Genomic DNA, 18799 nt, shown 5'->3' on the forward strand with positions numbered 1-18799 from the left:
TATCTGTTTTCACAGTTTGCTTATACTGTAATGTGATGCAGATGTTATCATTTTTAGGCAGGTTTACCAGAGAGACTAAGATAAGATTTCATTAGAATGATTATCAGACCATCTGACAGTAATTTTACAGAAATTAGCTCTAAAAACAAGCAGCAACATAATAAATTCTTGTTTGCTTTGTAATTTACCATATAGTCACATCTAGTAGCCTATTATTATCCCTCTGTGACGACTTTGCAACATCATAGCTGGTCTAATGGATGTTTTATTTGGAGATCCTGCATTTCAGAGTTTCTACAACGTACCAATGAGTCTCATTTCATCACTTGTTTGTCTTGAACATTACAGGTGAAAACCAGAAAATTCGTTCTGATGCAACCCATAAACTTCATCTTTATCAGGACGCATGCATCTGACGTTTCTCTGACGTGCTCTTCGAGTGTGTGAGATCCATTTAGATGGATGTTACCAAAAAGACAAAAAAAGGTTTTCCTGTTTAGAGTAACCAAATATGGTGCTGCCTCCGGATCTCTTTAAGTGAGAACAACACACAACAGAGAGGACTTCACTGGAATCAGGAAAACTCATAATAAAAGATTGTCTTACATTTAGGCTTGTCTAATCATGTAACCCTACCTGGGATACAAAGCTTAAATTCACAATTACCTGTTATTCCACGTCTTTATTTTCCATGTGTGATGTGATACAACTTCTTTCTTTCTACATCCACCATTCAGTCAGATCTGTTACTAAGAAAAAAACATCTTTTATCTCCTACCAAAAAAAATGCTTATTGGAGCTCTATCTGTAGTCTTTTACAGTTGCTTTTTGACTGATTATTTGTTTATGTTTTTTTTTTTTTTTTTATCAGCCAGTTTACTGCTAACCAAGCTAGCCACTACAGGCTACTTGATGCCTGAGGCTTATGTGTTGCTAATAGCTACATTAAGCTATTCTTTAAAAAAAAACTTTTTACCAAAAAGGTTTTTAAAATTCAACAATTCTAAGTACAGTAGTGGAGGAAGTATTAAAAGTATAAAAAAGTATGTAAAAGGAAAAATAATGCTCCATTCCAGTAATGCAAATGTCATCGAGAATTAAGTGGAGCAGTATTGGTAAAAAGCTCAATTTAAAGTACCATAAATATGCAGATTGGCCTCTGTTGGTATTTTAAACTGATTATATGTTTGTTTTTTTAAATCTTACTTTAAAACTAGAAACTTTAACTGTCACATAAATGTAGTGAAACACAAAGAGAGGAAGGGGAATTACCTATTCAAGTTAAGTGTAGTACCATAGTAAAAGTACAGTAGTAGTCTGTAGTCTGTGGCTATACTTCCATTGATTGATTACAGGATTGAAAAACTATGTGACACAGCCTCTTGTTCACTGTATGTGGGACTCTGTTGTTGTATCAGATAGGAAATTCTGAGATGTGTTTCTGCACCAACTTCACAAGGCAACAGATTTTACGTCATTGTACGGGGAACTTGGTATTTTGTTTGTGAATCTGGAGAGTCTGAGTTCGTAGAACCGTGAAAACACTCACCCACGCAATAAAACTATAAACAAAAATGTTTAAAGCAGTGGTTTGTCTAGTTTCTGCAATTCATCCACAGAATTTACAAACACCTTTCATTGCCATAAAATGCATAACAATGGGCAGTCAAATTATGGATAATCTTTTAATCACTCCACACAAGGGTGGAGGCATGCAGAAAAAGTTAAACCCAATTTAATGAATTTCATACTATTATTCATGTAAGAAATGGCATAATCTTTACCTTGTATCATGTGTAATATAATACATTAAAGTAGCCTTCATAACTAAATGTGTCTGTGTGTGTATGTGTGCATTTTTATTACATCTTAGGGACTGTTTCCAGTATAAACATGTAATTTCTGAGGTCCTGGTTGAGGGTAAGGTGTGAATTGAGGTTAGGTTAAGGTTAGGGTAAGACATGAATTGGTAATGTTAAAGGATAGGATTTGGGTTAGGGTTAGAATGTCTACAAAGAATGGAAGTCAGTGCAATGTCCTAACAAGGATAGCTGTGCAAACTTCTGTGTGTGTCTGTGTGATTTTCTTCATCAAGAGAAGTGGGAGTGAGCAATAATCTGACACAGTTGGAAACAAAAGAGGACAGACGCCAAACTAACTACCACCACCCATCATATCCTCGAGTACCATGTTCTCAGCTATTTAATGTGGAGTTAACCGACAATAAAAACAATGAACATGAATTATACCATGCCAATAAAATCAATGTTGTTCTAAGAAAAGATGCAGCTATTCTGAGGACTAATTGACTGATTTCCTGAGGAAGGGATGGGTTGAATAAAGTGGATGTGTTTGTGACAAATTACTCCTGGTGCCAACTGGTTAACCACATGGATATTAGTGCTACCAAATAGTCCATCCCACCAGACCATAGTAGAAAAGTGGGGATTTCTGGCACAACTTTACCTACTTCCAGGAAAATAAGGAAGGAAAAAGTCCAGCAGCACTTGTAGTAATTAGAACAACTTTATTGTTAGACCAATGGCTTGTGGACTTCATCAGGCTCGTCAGGGAACACATTAAAACAACATTTTAATGAAAAAAGAGTATAATAATATAATAATATGCCAAATTTCATGCCATTTAACGCCTACCATAGTCAGTTTAAAAGCTGCAGTAGGTTCAGAGTACTTTTATGGCAAAATAAACTCTGAGCACTTATACATGGGAACACATTATGATAAAATATAATAATCATTTAAAGATACCAATTTACTCTATGTATGGTGTTAGTTCTAAATTGTATACATTAAATACTGTATAGTACCTATATTTTTGTTTGTGCTTATGGTTATATAGGAAATGGTCTTAATATAGTTTTATAGTGTTTTTTTTAACCTTAATTATCTCTAATGTACACGTTTCTGTGCCTCTTTTTGCTGCTTCTACACTATACCTTACTTTTCTAATATCAATATACAGCATATCAACATTATACTCCTTTTAAGTGACACAGACAACAAATATTTTCTGCCCCCCCCAAAAAAAACCCGAAGAAAACTATTGTTTTGAAATTGCCTGAATTTGACTTAAACATGGTATTTGTGTGAATTTTTAAACTTTGTGAGTTAAATTTTATGGGGAAGGCATACGTTTGGGACTGTCATATCAAGAATGGAGGACTCCATGCACACTTTAAGCAAATAAGCCATTATAGGCTAAAGCAAACATTTTTTTGAACGTGTTGACTGAAATCTCGTTTGTCCTCGTATTTAGAGCAAAAGACGTCGAGAAAAGTTAAATATTTAGCTTATATACAACTCAAAGAAGACGATTTTTAAAGTATTATTTGTCCTGCACCTTGGCGTAGCCTACTTGGGACAGTCCCGTCTTGTATCGGCACCGCCCAGCAGGCTGCATCATCATCATCGTCATCATCATCATCCGGCCAGCCTGCCATGCCTCCCTGCTGAGGTCACTCAGGCAGCAGACCTCCCCCTCAACACACCGACTGCTACGATAAAAAGCAGAGAGAAGAAGGATCAGGACAGAACAGTCCCAGCGACAAATCCCAAGGACACTACAAAACCGCTGCAGAGATACAGCTGACACTGACCGATTTACACGCTTTTACACTGGGTGAGAGATTATTTCCCTTTATATGTTTAACTCTGATGCTATTGCTTTTTTTTTATTATCTTGGTGATGCGGCTCCATCCTCACTGTGCACCAAACTGTTTTTTTTTGTCGTGTAACATCACTATTATTTGAGGTTGAAGAGTTCATATGATAGACTCAGATAATCACAGAGTTTTAAACGTTTTGCATGATTGTTATTTTTTGTGTCGAAGGGAACTGGAGTAAATATGTTATATACATTTGTTTATTTTGTATTTAATGAAAACTTATTGAAGAAAAATATTTAACCAGTAACGTTAAAATTGACACTCCATTTTTTTTTAGCAATATCTTAATATCATTATCTTACAGTAGATTCCTTTATGATTAGACTGTAACATGGAGTTTTGTCATATTTAATGATAAATTAGATGAGAAAAAGTAATCTAAAACTTACTGTAGTTAAGAGTTGATTTAACATTAAACTTACACTTAACACTGGGATATTGGCAGACAAAGACTATGAGGAGTGTAGTACATTTTATGCATAAGGTGATATTCATGTAGCCTATGTTTGCGCAGCCATACAGCTTCCACATAAACTATGTGAGCCCTTAATTTACCTCTCTGCATCCACCTCCACCTGTTTAATATGGTGGGAATAAACATTCATAATCACATATTTATATTCTCAAACACTCAAAGTTAGTCATTTCAAATCTCTTTTTGCAACACAAAATCACAGAGCGTTCTGTGGCCGCTTCTCTAAATGTTACAGCAACGAGGTGGTATTGTACTCTGGTGCTGGACTCAGTGTGTGTGTTATCGAAGAACATCCCAGCTATGATACGGAGAGTGCGTTTGTGCGTCTGTGTACCACTCTGAGCCAACAAAAGTTGCACAGCATCAGACATCTGCTTTCTTATCTGGGTAACGAGTTGGGTGAGCTGGCAATTTGGGAATTCTCCTCCCCAGCATCCGTCAGCACTGAGACTCCTCGTCACATGGACTGTACTGTTTACGTCTTGGCATGTTGAGGGAAAGCAGAGTTTGTATCCATTAATCTGCGTTCCTGGCAGTGCAGTCAGCTGGGTTTGTGAATACGTTGCCTTACACTTAAGTTTGTGACTCACAGGATCAGCGGGTTGGGTCTATAAGCTGTAAAATTAGAGTGGGTCAGACAGAGGGTAAGGTTTCACCAGTCTGTAGTAACAATGGGTAGAAGATGATGATGAATACCTAGAAGATGAATTCATAACTGAGCTGAGAGTTTAAATTGTATCTGAACAAAAACTCTTTCAGGCCGCTTCTTTTCTTGACTCAATTTAAGGATTGTATCATCATCCAAGGGCTTCAGTGCTTCCTATAAAGCCCATCAATGCTTCCATTTTTATCTCTTCCTCCATCTCTCCTTGTCCCATCCTAGAAGATGGGATGACTCATGACTACTCACTCTCTTTCTGCTGACCTCTGGCACCTTCTCTCACTCTGGTTGCCCCTCTCCCCCTTCTCTCTCCTCTATTTACTCTTTCCATCCTTTTATCTCCTTCCGCATAGCTGTCTCACACTCCATCATCTCCTTGGTTTATTCTAATCTCCAGTGTCATCGCCTGCTATTTTTACCTGCCTTTTTGGCATGTGCGTTAATGTAGTTATTTTCTGTAGCTTCTTTGATGAGGATTAAAGGGTTCTTATTCTTCACAGACTAGAGGGAGGCAGGAAGATAACAACAATGTAGCTCTCTGTTCTGCGGGACTTTACAGAGCCAGATCACAGCTGGTTTAATGAAGCTCAACTGAAAAACCCCCGGTTAAAGAATGCACAAAGCCTGCTAAATAGCTTACTGACATGACATCATGCGTCATAACTCATCATCAGCAAACATTTTACATCCATGCAGATCTCTTAACTGAAGGAGGAACACCTTAACTAAAGCTATTGTAAATGTTGAATTGAATGCAGGTTTAGGGTCAAAAACATCTTGTGGTTATCAACTGTATTACCGGAAACTGACACTGCCAGCCTGCTGTGGTAAAACAATGGGAATAGTGTTGTTTTAAAAACCGGTCCAGCAAGTGTTGAGCTCTCTAAGAAATACTAATACAAAGCGCCACAATGTTAACTGTAAAGGTGTTTCCACTGCCAGCTGCTCCCCTAGGTGTCAGGGTGATCCACCAAGCCTCTCTTAGGACAGTTTATGATGGGAGTCAGCAAAGTAACCTCAGAAATTCTTTAAAGTGCACAGCAAACTATAATTTGAATTTCACAGTTAGATGCAAGTATGCTCTCACCATTTTAGGCTTTGACTTTTTGGCCTTGTAACCGGAAGACAAGAATGTCTCGCCTACAACCTTTACAAGCTCAGCACACCATCATCATTACACATCCTCGCTAATGGTCCATTGAACCTACCGCAAGGAGCCAAGGATTGCAGGAATAAACTGTACACTAATAGGAAATGAATAACATTTGAGGTTAACCATTTACCCTCAGCTTTGGATGTACATTTTCTGTGTGCAGCTGTGTGTGTGTGTGTGTGTGTGTGTGTATTATCATCTGTTTGCTCTGCTGAAGTTGTGCATCTTATAATTGCTGTCATGAAGCTGCAGCTGACTCACAGGCTGGCTGCTGCGATTCCAAAGATGTTTTCATTTCTTCCATTCATATTTGACCTACTAAGAGAAACCACAGGCTCCTCAGGCGGCACACTTGGTTGTACATGTTTTAACTTTAACTGATTTGGGTGTAACAGACAATTACTCCTCAGGGAGTAATTTTCACTGTACGCACATTAATCTAAAAGAGCAGCCACAGTTTTACTTTGTATCCTGTAAATAAGCCCTCGAACATAATTCTGTCTGCGCATTTGTTTAGTTTGTGTGTGTTTATGTCTGCGTATATTCGTTAAATGTTGTGAGACAGACCACAGAAACAGTAAAAACTCAGCACAGTTGCATTGTGGGTTAGTCAGAGGAGCAGTGTCTTAAAGACACCCAAACAGGGCCTCTGCATGTCAGATACCACAGAGTTTAAGATGGGTGGGATACACATATGTTCCTGCCTGATGTGTGTGTGTTTGTGTGTCTTTATGTGTGCATGTGTTGATATGTACGCACGTTCCTGAAGCGTATGGGGTGCATTTAGCAGGAAACACATGTTTTTAGCTGACAGTGCTCCGCGGCTAAATGGAGCATCTGCACAAAGGAAACAAAAAGGAAACTGGTCTGTTGTCACCCTGCCAGTGAGGCTCAGCTGGGGGAGCAAAAAAAAAAACCGCAAAGGCAACGTAGCTTTTATGTGTTTGACACAACGATAGCTTTCAAGGGACAGGTCCTGTAAACGGTGAGTGTGTGAATGCAAAATGTATGTATGTTTTAAGAAGTCAAATCCTGAGAGGGAGTCTTTGTTTAAACGAACAATGTGCAGAATGAATAAATCTTTGTGTGTAGGTGTATTGATTAGCTCCACGTTCCTGAGCACTTTGTGTATGTGAATGTGTTAGAGTGTGTGTGCGCATGCATGTGTGTGTGCCAACGTAGACGTTTTACCTCACAGATAGCCTATATCAAGACACTGGTCTGTTTTGTATTAGCCCAGTCAACCACAGAAGGTGAGTCAGTGAAGAACCAGCCGACAGAGAGAGGAGAGTATAAAAACATTCCTAAGAATAGAAGTGTCAGTACAGATGGTTATGTTTGTGTGTCTGTCTCTTTGCATGCATCTAGAAAATATTTCTTATAGTTATTCTAAAAAGCAGGTATTTTTTTTTATTTTTTTTATCCCTCATTGTGTGCAACTTTCTTTCTTCTTCTCTTCCCCATTTTTCCCCTCCCTACTCATCCTTCCCCTCACCCCGCCCTCCTTTTATGACTCATGTTTACTCACACTTGACTGGGGAGAAACAGCCGCTCTCCTCTATACTTATTTTCTATATAACGTGTCTCCTTTACAACAAAGAAGAGGAACAAGAATGATATTAGACATCTATTTTTAGAAATATGAAAGTCAAATATGAATTAAATTACTTTTTTCTAACACTAGTTTTCTTTTCCTCTTTGCCTTTAATGTCGTGAGTCACTTAATTGTCGTCCAGCTGTTGTTTTACTCTGTAAGAGAAGGAATGGCAATCTGCTGGGGGACCTCCCTTTTCACTCCAGGGTTGTTCAGACTGTGTTATTTGTGGCCTCTGCTTGAAGCCTTTCTTTTTTTGATAATTCACTTTTTAGAAGATAATCTGCATCCTGTTTATTCTCAATGGGGATAAATTATGATAAATGGACTGGTGTTAGGGTATGGCAATGTGAATAATACAGTGAAGGAGTGGGCTGGTGATAAGAAAGCAAATCTAGGAAATGAATTTAAGGGAGGCAGCAGAGACATACACAGTACAAACTTGTTGAACCCATCATCAGACTGTCCTGCTCAGGCTCACAACTTCCCGTGCAAGTCAAGAAGTTAACACAACTTCAAGGAACTAGGATTGATCCCCAGTTTCCCACAAGTACCCCACCTGTCCCACCCTTTCCTTCCAAGTGGTGTCCCACAGGACCAGGCGTATATGGAGGAAGGAAGCTGAATACAGAAACAGTATAGTTGAGAGAAGCGTACAAAGAGACCAGAGCCAGATTGTTTTCCTGCAATTGTTGAGTTGGTGTTGAAGACTGAAGATTCCCAACACAGAAGATTTATTTGGATAGATGTTCAACAATAAAATCCCCTCTCACTCACCTCAGTGTTTATTTTTTCAGCCACTAGAGGGAATTTTCTTTGTCAATTCTGGTTTTCTAACAATGTTTTCATGTTGGTTGTACATATGTGTACACACATGTATGTGTATGTGTATGTGTATGTAGACATACAAAGAACACACTCTGTGTGTCAGTGCTTTCATATGTTTATCTAAACTGTATCTTATTACCTTGTAAAATCTTTTGTCAATCGTTTCTAATCTGTATTTATTTATTATTTGCAGTCCTTGACTAGCCATGACCAGAACACTATTAATGCTCCTGTCTGCTCTCTGCTGCTGTCTAGCGGACAATGTAAGTACTGCATTATTTTCATTACATTACTATACCTGTGGTTTTCGCATATTTCAACCCATTAACTACAAGTCTTACATATTTTAAAAGGGTTTATCTGAATGCTTGTGAAATGTTTGGCTTGGTATCTTCCCATATATGTATGAATATAAAAAGAAAGAGACTTGAAACTTGCTACTTATTTACTTCTTTCACAGCAAACATTTCGTCTGCTCAATTTGTTTCTTTCTTACATTTATTTTAATGTTGAACGGTGATGTTTTAAAAACATTATCTCAGACATCTCATATATCTGAAGAGACATCTAAAGAGTTGACTGATGAACATAAACCATTTATCATAACCAGTGTTTGATTTTCTGACAACATAGCTCATGAAGTCACCACTGACCAGAGCAGTTTGGAGCCCTATGTATCTAAAAGTGATGTCTGACCAAAACATAAAAGCAGCTTAATGTTTATCTACTGTATGGGAAGCAAGTTTCAAGGCTCTGCAAGTTTATTTTCATATCATACTAAAGAAATTCAATAAAAACACTGGCATCCTGAGTTAGAATGCCACGCCACCATTTTCCACGCACTGCTGCACAGTAAACACCACTCTCTTCTCCTCTTGCAGGTGGAGCTGCTCCGCTCAAAGAGAGGGACTCGTTTTTATAGAGGTGAGCCCAACCGGCAGCCAAACAGACGGGCACTTTTGATAATTCATGTCGAGAAGCCTTCATCACCCTTTGACACCTCCTGTGAGCTCCTGCACGCTTCTGTTTGTCTTTCCACCACCATTATCACCATCCTCATCCTCAGATTCATTCAATTCTGTCGTGTCATTCATGTTATTGTGTTCCTGTTTGTTTGTGTACCTTCATGTTTGTAGCCGCTTGTACGTGTAAATCTGTGTGTCATCCAGTTTGATTGTGTTATACTTATTGCTTGTGTGTGGATGTTTGTGTGTGTTTTCAGCACGTTGTGTCGATAGTGAGTCATCAGCAGTGCGTAATTTTGGGGACACTTGGCTGCGATGGAGGGGACAACGTGTGGAATATTGCCGTTGTACATCAAGTGGACAACAGCTTTGTCATTTTGTGCCCGTCATCAGTGAGTGTGACATGGACATACACACGCAAACATGTGGATCAGCTGATTCACTTATCCAATTTTTTTGTTTTCAATAACCAAAACATAATCGCCTGATATCTAAATGTGTCCGTCAATCTGTGTCTGTGCACTTTCTGACCTTTTTGGTCTTCTAGTATTAAGTCACGTGACTAACTTATTCTAACTTGCCATTACAACCTCAGATGATTATTTCTCTGTTGGCCTACCTCGCTCATCCCTGTTATTTCAGTGCATCCAAGTGAAGAGCTGCCTGGTTTCTGTATTTTGGAGTGGGAGTAGTTTAGTCTAAGATTGTTTGAAATACTCCTTGCCAGACCAGCCCTCATGCGCACTTTCACCCCCACTGACGAATGCTGTGAAGTATGGTTACCCCTCCCTCAGACAAATTACAACCACATTTCAGTCTGACAAACTGGCCTGTGAGCTCATACCGCTGGCAAGGAGTGGGGTGCTGTTATTCTGAACGCTAGCGTTTAGGAAATGTTGAAATAATAAATGAAAAACCTGACTGGTGATTGAATACAGCCAGTTTTTCTCCAGGAAGAAAGTAAATCACATCGTGACTGTACAGCAAGTCAGGTGTTAGAAAACAGTCAGCAGGCACATTAGACTTAATTCTATTACTTCATATTACATCAAATGTGACACATATAAATGAACTCACACATTGGATTTTCCATATACGCATATGTTATTGGCCAATCCATCATGTTCTGATCATTCAAATTGTTTGTGTACTGAAAAACTTAATGATGTATGACTGACTAACCGGCTCGCTGTCTGCTCCTTCCAGACTGCTACACGTCTCAGTGCTATAACGGAGGGATCTGTAAGGAGGCCGTGTACACTTCAGACTACATCTGCCAGTGTCCCAGAGGCTTCAGTGGGTCTCAGTGTGAGATCAGTAAGTACCTGACAAACTCTTTAATACATTGTTCTCACCTTTCTTTATGTTCACCTGCTGTTTATTACTCTACCTGTGCAATAAGTTCTGTAACAGGCGTCCCCCGTCACTTATATTGAAAGTGCATTTGGAGGGGATCTTCTAATGGTCAGTATTAGCAGTAGCAATGATTACAGCAAACAAAATCTGTTTCAATACATGGGCACCTGACTGTTGTTTAAGACAAACTTAAAAAATTGTGAACCTGCCCTTTAAAGCAACAAAAATGTCAAGAAAATTCAATTTCGGGGCAACTGGTGTCACAACACTGATTTAAATGTCCAACAAAGTTGTCAGTGACTCTTGATAAGGTCACAGCCTGACTTTGTGACTCATGCAGTAGGTGTCATGAGCCCGCGGTCTGGAGGGTAGAAGAAGAAAAAGATTCTAAACCATGGAAAGACATTCTGGTGTATGAATGTTTGTGTTTCTGCGGGCTACTTTTTCAGGCTTTTGGGACACCACGCCCTCTCAGTGGGATAATTATCTGAACCCCAGTGATCACAGCCAAGTGATTTCATCAACAGAATAATGAGTTAAGAGGGCCAGACTCAATAAATCTGATTTCATTAACATCATAGTTTATGTTTGGTCATTACTTTAAACTACTAATTGGAAAAATATGGTATAATTGCCATTAGGACGCAAGTTGTGACTTTAATGCCTTGTATAAGCAATAGGAACGTTTTCATAATTTGGCCAAATATTTTAAATGATCCAGTAAACAGGGTTTATTGTGTAAGGATAATTTAATTATGTCAGTTATTAGAATGATTTCAGTGTTATATATAAATGAGAGACACCATATTTAGTAAGTGAGCTGTAATTTGTCTCTCTCTTCAACAGACAACAATGAGAAGTGTGTGGCGGGGCAGGGCACAGGGTACCGTGGCACATGGAGCATCAGCCATACAAGATCAGAGTGCATTAACTGGAACTCTACATCACTGAGGGGAAGGAGGTTCACCGCCAGTAAAGTGGACGCCAGCATTCTTGGATTGGGCAATCACAATTTCTGCAGGTATGAGACTAATCTGACCCATCTCTACTGATGGTTTCTAATTATGTTCATGCAATTAAATCAAGAATGATGATGCAACATATAAGACTCTTCTCCAGTTTTAATGAACACTGCAGGAATTATTTATTTTTATTCTGGTGTTTAATTGAATTGAATTTAGTGATCGATCTAATTGTGGCACTGTAGCTGAATTTTTGTGTAATATCTAAGCAAGGTTTAGATTTAAAAGCACAATGTAGATGGCATGGTTCAGCAACAGGTGACTTAAATGAAAAAATAGGTAGGAAAAAATAAGAATGAAATAAAATCAAGAATTTGCTAATGCTCAACCATGAACCGCAGTGTCTCCTGTGTAACATGTTTTTGTTGCATGTCACACACAGCAATATGGCCGATTTTTCTCAAATTTGTAGAGATCATACCTCTTGTTAATTGTTCATGGCATTAGGAAGTGTTTTTACATCATCATTGTGAGCCAAAATGTTTACTTGCCTCTCTTTCTCTCTCAGGAACCCTGACAATGACAACACTCCCTGGTGTTACGTCTATAAAGGCACTCAGATCAACTGGGAGTTCTGTTCTTTGCCAAAGTGTCGAGAAGGTACAGCTTTACAAAAAGCTAATAGATATATATATATGTATAGTAAGCAGCACTAATAATTAAACACTTGAATGCTTACACACCTCTATGTCTGTGTTATTTGGAATAGATAAGTACAGAGAGTGTACGATGGGCTCTGGGCAGTCTTACAGAGGAACAAAAGCTGTCACTAAGAGCGGCTCTCGCTGTATCCCATGGGACTCACCTGCTGTGAAGCGCAAGCTCAACAATGCATGGAGATCGAATGCACTGGAGCAGGGATTGGGCAGCCACAGCTTCTGCAGGTATAGATGCCAAAACACAATATCATGAAACAAACACACATGCTATGTTTCTCTTGCGTGCAGAAAGATTACTCAGATATCTCAGGTTTTAATTGCATCTCTCCTTCTTTATGAAACAGGAATCCAGATGGTGATGTGGGTCCATGGTGTCACACCTACAAGAACATGCAGCTGACCTGGGAGCTCTGTGACATTCCTAAATGTTGTGAGTTCACTTGTTTTTATTGTTTCAGTGATGTTAAAGCATGGAAAGAGAGATACTAAAAGTCAGCTACACATTAGATCTGTATGAGCTACAATCCTCCGTGAAGCAGTGTGACATCAGGCTAACTGTACTTGTTGCCTCTTTTTTAGCGAGACGGCCACCTATGATCCCCACTCTTGGCCCTCGTGCCCCCACAACTAACAATAACAGAGGTAAGACATTTTCGCTACCTTTGAAAATCACAGAAAACTTGAACCGAGAGTCAATTTGAAATTTTATTCAACCATTCTCCTCCAACCTGTCCTCTCTGTAGCAACTTGTGGCCAGCGTTTGGACAACACCCTGAATCGCCCCGCCTACCGCTTGTTTGGGGGCAGATTGAGCGACATCACGGAGCAGCCCTGGCAGGCAGCCATAAATGTTTTCAGTACCCGTAGCAAACAACACTTCCACCTATGTGGAGGAGTCCTCATTGATTCCTGCTGGATCCTCTCTGCTGCACACTGCTTCGAGGAAAGGTAGGAATGACTCTCATACATCACTCACACATCATTTAAACTGTTTTTTTTACACAGCATACTAACATATTTCATGTTTTTTTTAGACAAAAAGCAGAGGCGTTGGAGGTGATTCTGGGCCGAACATTTCGGAAGCAGAATTCAAGCAGCGAGCAGATTTTTGAAGTTGAGAAGTACTGGATCCATGAGAACTTTGACAAAGAAACATTTGACAATGACATAGGTGAGTGAACATTTCAAGGGACAGGAAACGTGTAATTTTGTAACTCAATTTATTGCTTTTGGTGCAAGACCTTGTTTGTAAGTAAAACAATACTGTTTCAAGAGTTATGTCATGTATATAAGTATAGAGTATAAACATGAAAATTGAATTATGTAGGCTAACTTCAGCTGCCATGGTTTTTCAGTGATGATATGGAATTTTTTGTGGGCAGCAAAGGCAAAGTTATTTTTCATCCCACATGGTACCAGGACATTACACTGACTTTCCTCTGGTCACTTTCCACTTGCAGCTCTGCTGAAGCTCAAGACGGACATTGGCATGTGTGCTGTAAACTCTCCAGAGGTTCATCCTGCATGTCTGCCTGAACCAGGGCTGGTGCTGCCTGACTGGACTGAGTGTGAGATCTCAGGCTATGGAAAAGACTCTGAATGTAAGTAAACCTACACTCTCATTTCAATAATTCGGCAAACATGAATTATTGATGTTTATGTGACTGGCCAGCAGAGGGCAGCACTAGAAAGGTTTTCCACATATCAATAACCACTCCACCTCTCCACAGTTGCTGCAATGAACTCCGAGCGTGTCAAGAGAGGTTATGTTCGTTTGTGGCCCAACGAGCGCTGCGTCCCAGATGTGCTGTCTGGACGCCCTGTTACCTCCAACATGCTGTGTGCAGGTGACACCAGAGGCCTGGATGATGCCTGCAAGGTGAGAGCATTTGACTTTTGCAGTGAAAATTCTCATTTAATCAGTGGCAGGATGATGTAGCGATGGTTACATTTCTCTAAATTTTTTTTCTCTGTCCATTTGAATTTCATCCACAGGGAGACTCTGGTGGCCCACTCGTCTGCCGAAACAAGGACAGGATGACCCTTATGGGTGTGATCAGCTGGGGTGATGGTTGTGGGCAGAGAGATAAGCCTGGTGTTTACACCCGTGTCACTCATTACATCGACTGGATTAACGGCAAAATTAAGGCAAACCCAGTCTAATGTAAAACAGACTTGCAACGAAGACATTGTTGGATGAACAGAGTGGGTAATGTAACATACATAGATATGTTCGTCAGCAAAATCACAGGACTCATGTTCAGAGCCAGTTTACCTGAATCCAAACTGGATTTAATACCACTCCTTCAGAGATGCACAAGAAGGACCTCAGTTGTGAGTTTTTACACTCAGTGTAGCTCCATGTTTTCAAGTTTGTTTCCTGTTACTGTTTTGAATGCAACAGTAACAATGTACAGAAACGCAGAACAAGCTCTTCTTCCTCCTTCTGGGCCATCTTAATCTTGATGACATTTTTTGTCCTTTCATGCATGGAAAAGTTTAATTGTGCCTTGGTATTGTCACCATTGGACACCCAGCACAGAGAGCGGGCTGTCACCAAACTGGAGGTTCAGGCAATGAACTTAATAAAATAGGAAATGCCAGTACATGTATATTCCTCTTTCTCTTATGCTGGTTTATACTATGAAGTCACAGTGATATACTTGAGGTCAGTAGCACTTTTATTGAACGCTTCACTCAACACAGGCATTTCGTTTGCACAATAAGTCACATAGGAATGCTTTTACTGCTCCAAAAGGGCATTTTAAGATGTTCTGTGCACAGATTGTGACCTGTCTGCTAGATCTGATGTCATGTTCACTTGATTAGTTTTTATGCAAAATGTCCTGCATTTGCTTATTTTAAAGGCCTTAAATAATGGATTTACATTTTTTTAATTTTTTTAAAAGTCTTGTTGTAATGATTCCTCCTGTTCATACTGTCCATTACAAGATTCCTTCATAATGCACTTGCAATGTAAGTGATGGGATACAAAATCCACAAGCCTGCTGCACAAAAATGCATTTAAAGTCTCTTTGAAGTTAATATGAAGCTTCAGTTGTCCAATTAAGATACATCAAGTCAATATCTTTCATAGTTACTGTATTTTTAGTGTCAAACTCAATCTTTTTGTTACGATCCTTCCACTGTGCAGCTGAACAGGAAACCACTGTCTGTCAAGACAAAAAGATGGAATTTAATAGTAAAAAGACTGTGACCACTTTATTTGACAACTCAAGACAGCTAAAGCCTAATATTTTCTTCAAATAAACTTTTAAATACATTTCCACTCAAAATGAGGACTGCAGATTTTATCCCCCATCATTTACACTAGACGCTCATTTGGAGGAGATCTTTTAATGGTCAGTGTGAACAGGAGTAATGATTACAGCAAGAAAAAACTGCCTCAGTGTCCATATATGCACCTGACTGTTGTTTTTAACACAGACTTGAAAAATTGTAAGCCTATTTAAAAAAAAAAAATCAGACCTTCATCAATATGACAGCTATCTGCTGGTTCAGATTCTGCTTGTTTTTATTGCAGTTTTTGCTCTTTTAGTTCCCTGCTGCCTTACAAGTGAGAAAGGACAGGCATTCAACATTCAACAAACGTGTGTCCTGTTCATTAAGCTTCACTGCAAAGGCAGTAAAATCTTTGTAATTTTATATCCGACTCCCAGAGCACTTCTCCACCAGACAGCTGGGTTGAGCCCAGGATGTACAGTATATGCAGTAACATGTATATGTACAGTTTTTATTGGAAATGTCTGGGGGCTGTTTTCTCTGTTTAATGTTTAACTGCTTATTGACTGCAAAGCTAATCTTCTTAACAAACTCTGTTTATCTTTCTTAGAGTTGCAATGTGATAGACTCTCAAGGGAAACTAAGTTTTAGATGTTTTGTACTAAATTAATATTTATATGTATTTTCTATTGTTTTGTAGAGACTTAAATATATATTTGAATGTGTGTACTGTAGTGTAATAATTTATTGTCTCTGCCATTATAACCACAATGTCTGGCAACATACTGCTTTGTCAATAAATATTTGGAATACATCTTTTGTGCTTGTGTTTTTTCTTTGTGGCATTTTTGTTTTTATTGGACAGTTGATAATGTAGAGGGAGAGAGAAAATGAGTGGTGAGAGAGGGGAATGACACGCAAAAAATGTCCCTGCCTACATTCATATTTCATTTATGTGGTGTGTACCTTAAACATTTGGTGCTCAGGGCAAAACATGCATTATGCTTTCTGACCTTTTTGTAACACTTTATAGCAGAGGTTTGCTAAAGTGGGTGCCTTGAGGACGGGACAAGGGTGCCGTAAACTGTTTCATGTCATTCTGCATTTATTGTGCACTTTTAATATAATTTAATTATGTCAAATTGAAGTGTCATTTACTGTACATTAATAATTTGTAATGAAAAAATATAAAATAAGTAAATAAATAAGTAAATAAAATACTTAATATCCAGTGTTTAATATCCAGTAACACCTCAGCTGATGACTACTTGTGGTTGTCATAGTAACATAGGAACAACACAACAGTAAGGAGAGGTACTCATTAGGTTCATGAATGAAATCCATATTCACTCCTTTTTCATGCATATGATCTAAACAAGTTTACGGAACTGCTGCTTTATTGTCTTTATACAATTCACTGATAAATTACAACAAGACAGATCAAGGATTATGAAAGCAGAAGTCAGATTAAAGGACGGATTCACAATTTTTCAAGTCTGTCTTAAAACAACAGTCAAGTGCCAAAATGAACAATGAAACATCCTGTTCATACTGACTGTATAACCCATATCTTGAGTTAAGTGTAGTAGTACAGTAGCTCAGAATGGGCCAATTGCTTGTTACCCCTCGAGAACTGTATATGTGTGTATCAACTGACAAAAGTATCAATTATAAAGGACGATGAATTAATAAATTAGATGGTTTAAATCCAGACAGAAACTTCACCAGTGGGACTAAACTAAGGTAGAAGCAGTTCCATTGGTCAATTCTGCTGGCAATCAAATGTATCTGAACTCCTATTGGCTAGTTTTACTGCCTCTGCTTCTGTTTTCTATGTCCCGAATATGCTCTTTCTTGTCTGTCGGGCAGTTTAACTGAGCGGGCCGGGGTGTGTGCATTTGTCCCACTTTACAAGTCATTGCTCAGAAGCCCCGCCCCACTGTGATGTGACGGTGTTTATATCAAACTGCCTAATATTAAATGTGTCGCCTGTCAAAATTGCACCATATTTAACACTGCACGTCCTTGGGTCTCCAGAAATACACCCCGCCAGTGAGAAGTAGATTGAAAGAACACTTTTCGTGATAGGCTATGTGAAGAACACAGAGATTCCTTGCTTTATTTCCTTGCTTTTACTATAGGTAGGAACTTTTATTCAGGTTTAAGGTGTTACTGGAAGAGAACAAATAGTTTTTTGACCACCACTCCATGTTAACACTCTTTGTTGTATTGGTGAAATGGAAATTCATGCATACACTGGTTATGGATTCTTGCCTTTAATACTTTTCAAGATCATTTACAGTGAGCAATAAATATCCCATCAAAAGGAAGAAGCAGAAGTTGGACTGTGTTATTTCACTAGACACTACCAGTCTGTCCATGTAGCTCCTCAGTGGTTTTAAGTTGACGCTTCATCATTACACTGACTATTAGGCGATCCCTTCATGATGCACTTACAATATAAGTGATTGGAGACAACATCCACAAATCTTCTTCTGTGCAAATGTATTTAAAAGTTTATCTGAAACTTATATGAATGATCAGCTGTCCAAGTGTGTCAAATCAAGTTGATATCTTTCAACATTACAGTCCTTTTAGTTCCAAAGTCCCTTTTTTTGTTACTGTACTTCCACCACAGCTCAACAGAGAAACACAAAGAGGCAATTTGATGCTGCAAAGACTGTAAATGTGGCAGATATTTACTGGATATGACTAACTTAGACTGTTAGAAGGTAGAAGACTTAACCTCAACTCTTTCCTGATTCATAATATTTCTGCAATTACAGATTTTTAAGGACAACTAGGGCTTTATTCATCTCTATTAAAAGACTAATGAAACAAGGTGTGTTTCACCTACACATTAAGCCTGTCTGAAATTTGTTTTTTATTTACATGTTTAAAGATTCCAAGCGTTATTGTGCATCTCAAGATTTTACAATGTGAGAAGAAGTTTATTGATGGTCATTTATATTGGATAACACTCCTCACTTGTCTTGCCACAACATTTAGTTTTAAAAATAAATTTTGAAAAGTAACAGCCTACACCATCTCATTGTGGTTTTCTGTAATATTTGTTATAAAGTGACAGCTTTTAACTGGTCTGCTCTCTGCAGCTTTATTATTATTGCTATTATGTAGTCACATGCTTCCTTGGATG

The 18799-nt window shown here is 38.7% G+C and overlaps 1 protein-coding gene across 2 annotated transcripts; it reads left to right on the top strand.

The window, feature by feature from the left end:
• Positions 1-3512: 3512 nt before the first annotated feature.
• Positions 3513-16436, top strand: plat (plasminogen activator, tissue). Of its 2 annotated transcripts, none has more exons than XM_062417547.1 (15): positions 3513-3639; positions 8591-8660; positions 9279-9321; positions 9620-9754; positions 10569-10679; positions 11565-11739; positions 12249-12340; positions 12450-12624; positions 12744-12829; positions 12979-13041; positions 13143-13347; positions 13434-13570; positions 13860-14000; positions 14130-14278; positions 14395-16436. In XM_062417547.1, the coding sequence occupies exons 2-15, from the start codon at positions 8604-8606 to the stop codon at positions 14560-14562; spliced, it is 1737 nt and encodes a 578-aa protein (XP_062273531.1). In that variant the 5' UTR covers positions 3513-3639; positions 8591-8603; the 3' UTR covers positions 14563-16436. The 2 variants fall into 2 exon arrangements, with proteins under 2 accessions (XP_062273531.1, XP_062273533.1); XM_062417549.1 differs by lacking the exon at positions 3513-3639 and adding an exon at positions 6907-6960.
• Positions 16437-18799: the final 2363 nt, after the last annotated feature.

Source organism: Scomber scombrus, chromosome 4, assembly GCF_963691925.1.
Source record: "Scomber scombrus chromosome 4, fScoSco1.1, whole genome shotgun sequence".
NCBI classification, from domain to species: Eukaryota; Metazoa; Chordata; class Actinopteri; order Scombriformes; family Scombridae; genus Scomber; species Scomber scombrus.

Coding starts and splice junctions, on each gene's coding strand:
- plat (XM_062417547.1), top strand. CDS start 8,604: ATGACCAGAACACTATTAATGCTCCTGTCTGCTCTCTGCTGCTGTCTA. Junction 8,661..9,278: donor GCTGCTGTCTAGCGGACAAT/GTAAGTACTGCA, acceptor CTCCTCTTGCAG/GTGGAGCTGCTCCGCTCAAA. Junction 11,740..12,248: donor GGCAATCACAATTTCTGCAG/GTATGAGACTAA, acceptor TTTCTCTCTCAG/GAACCCTGACAATGACAACA.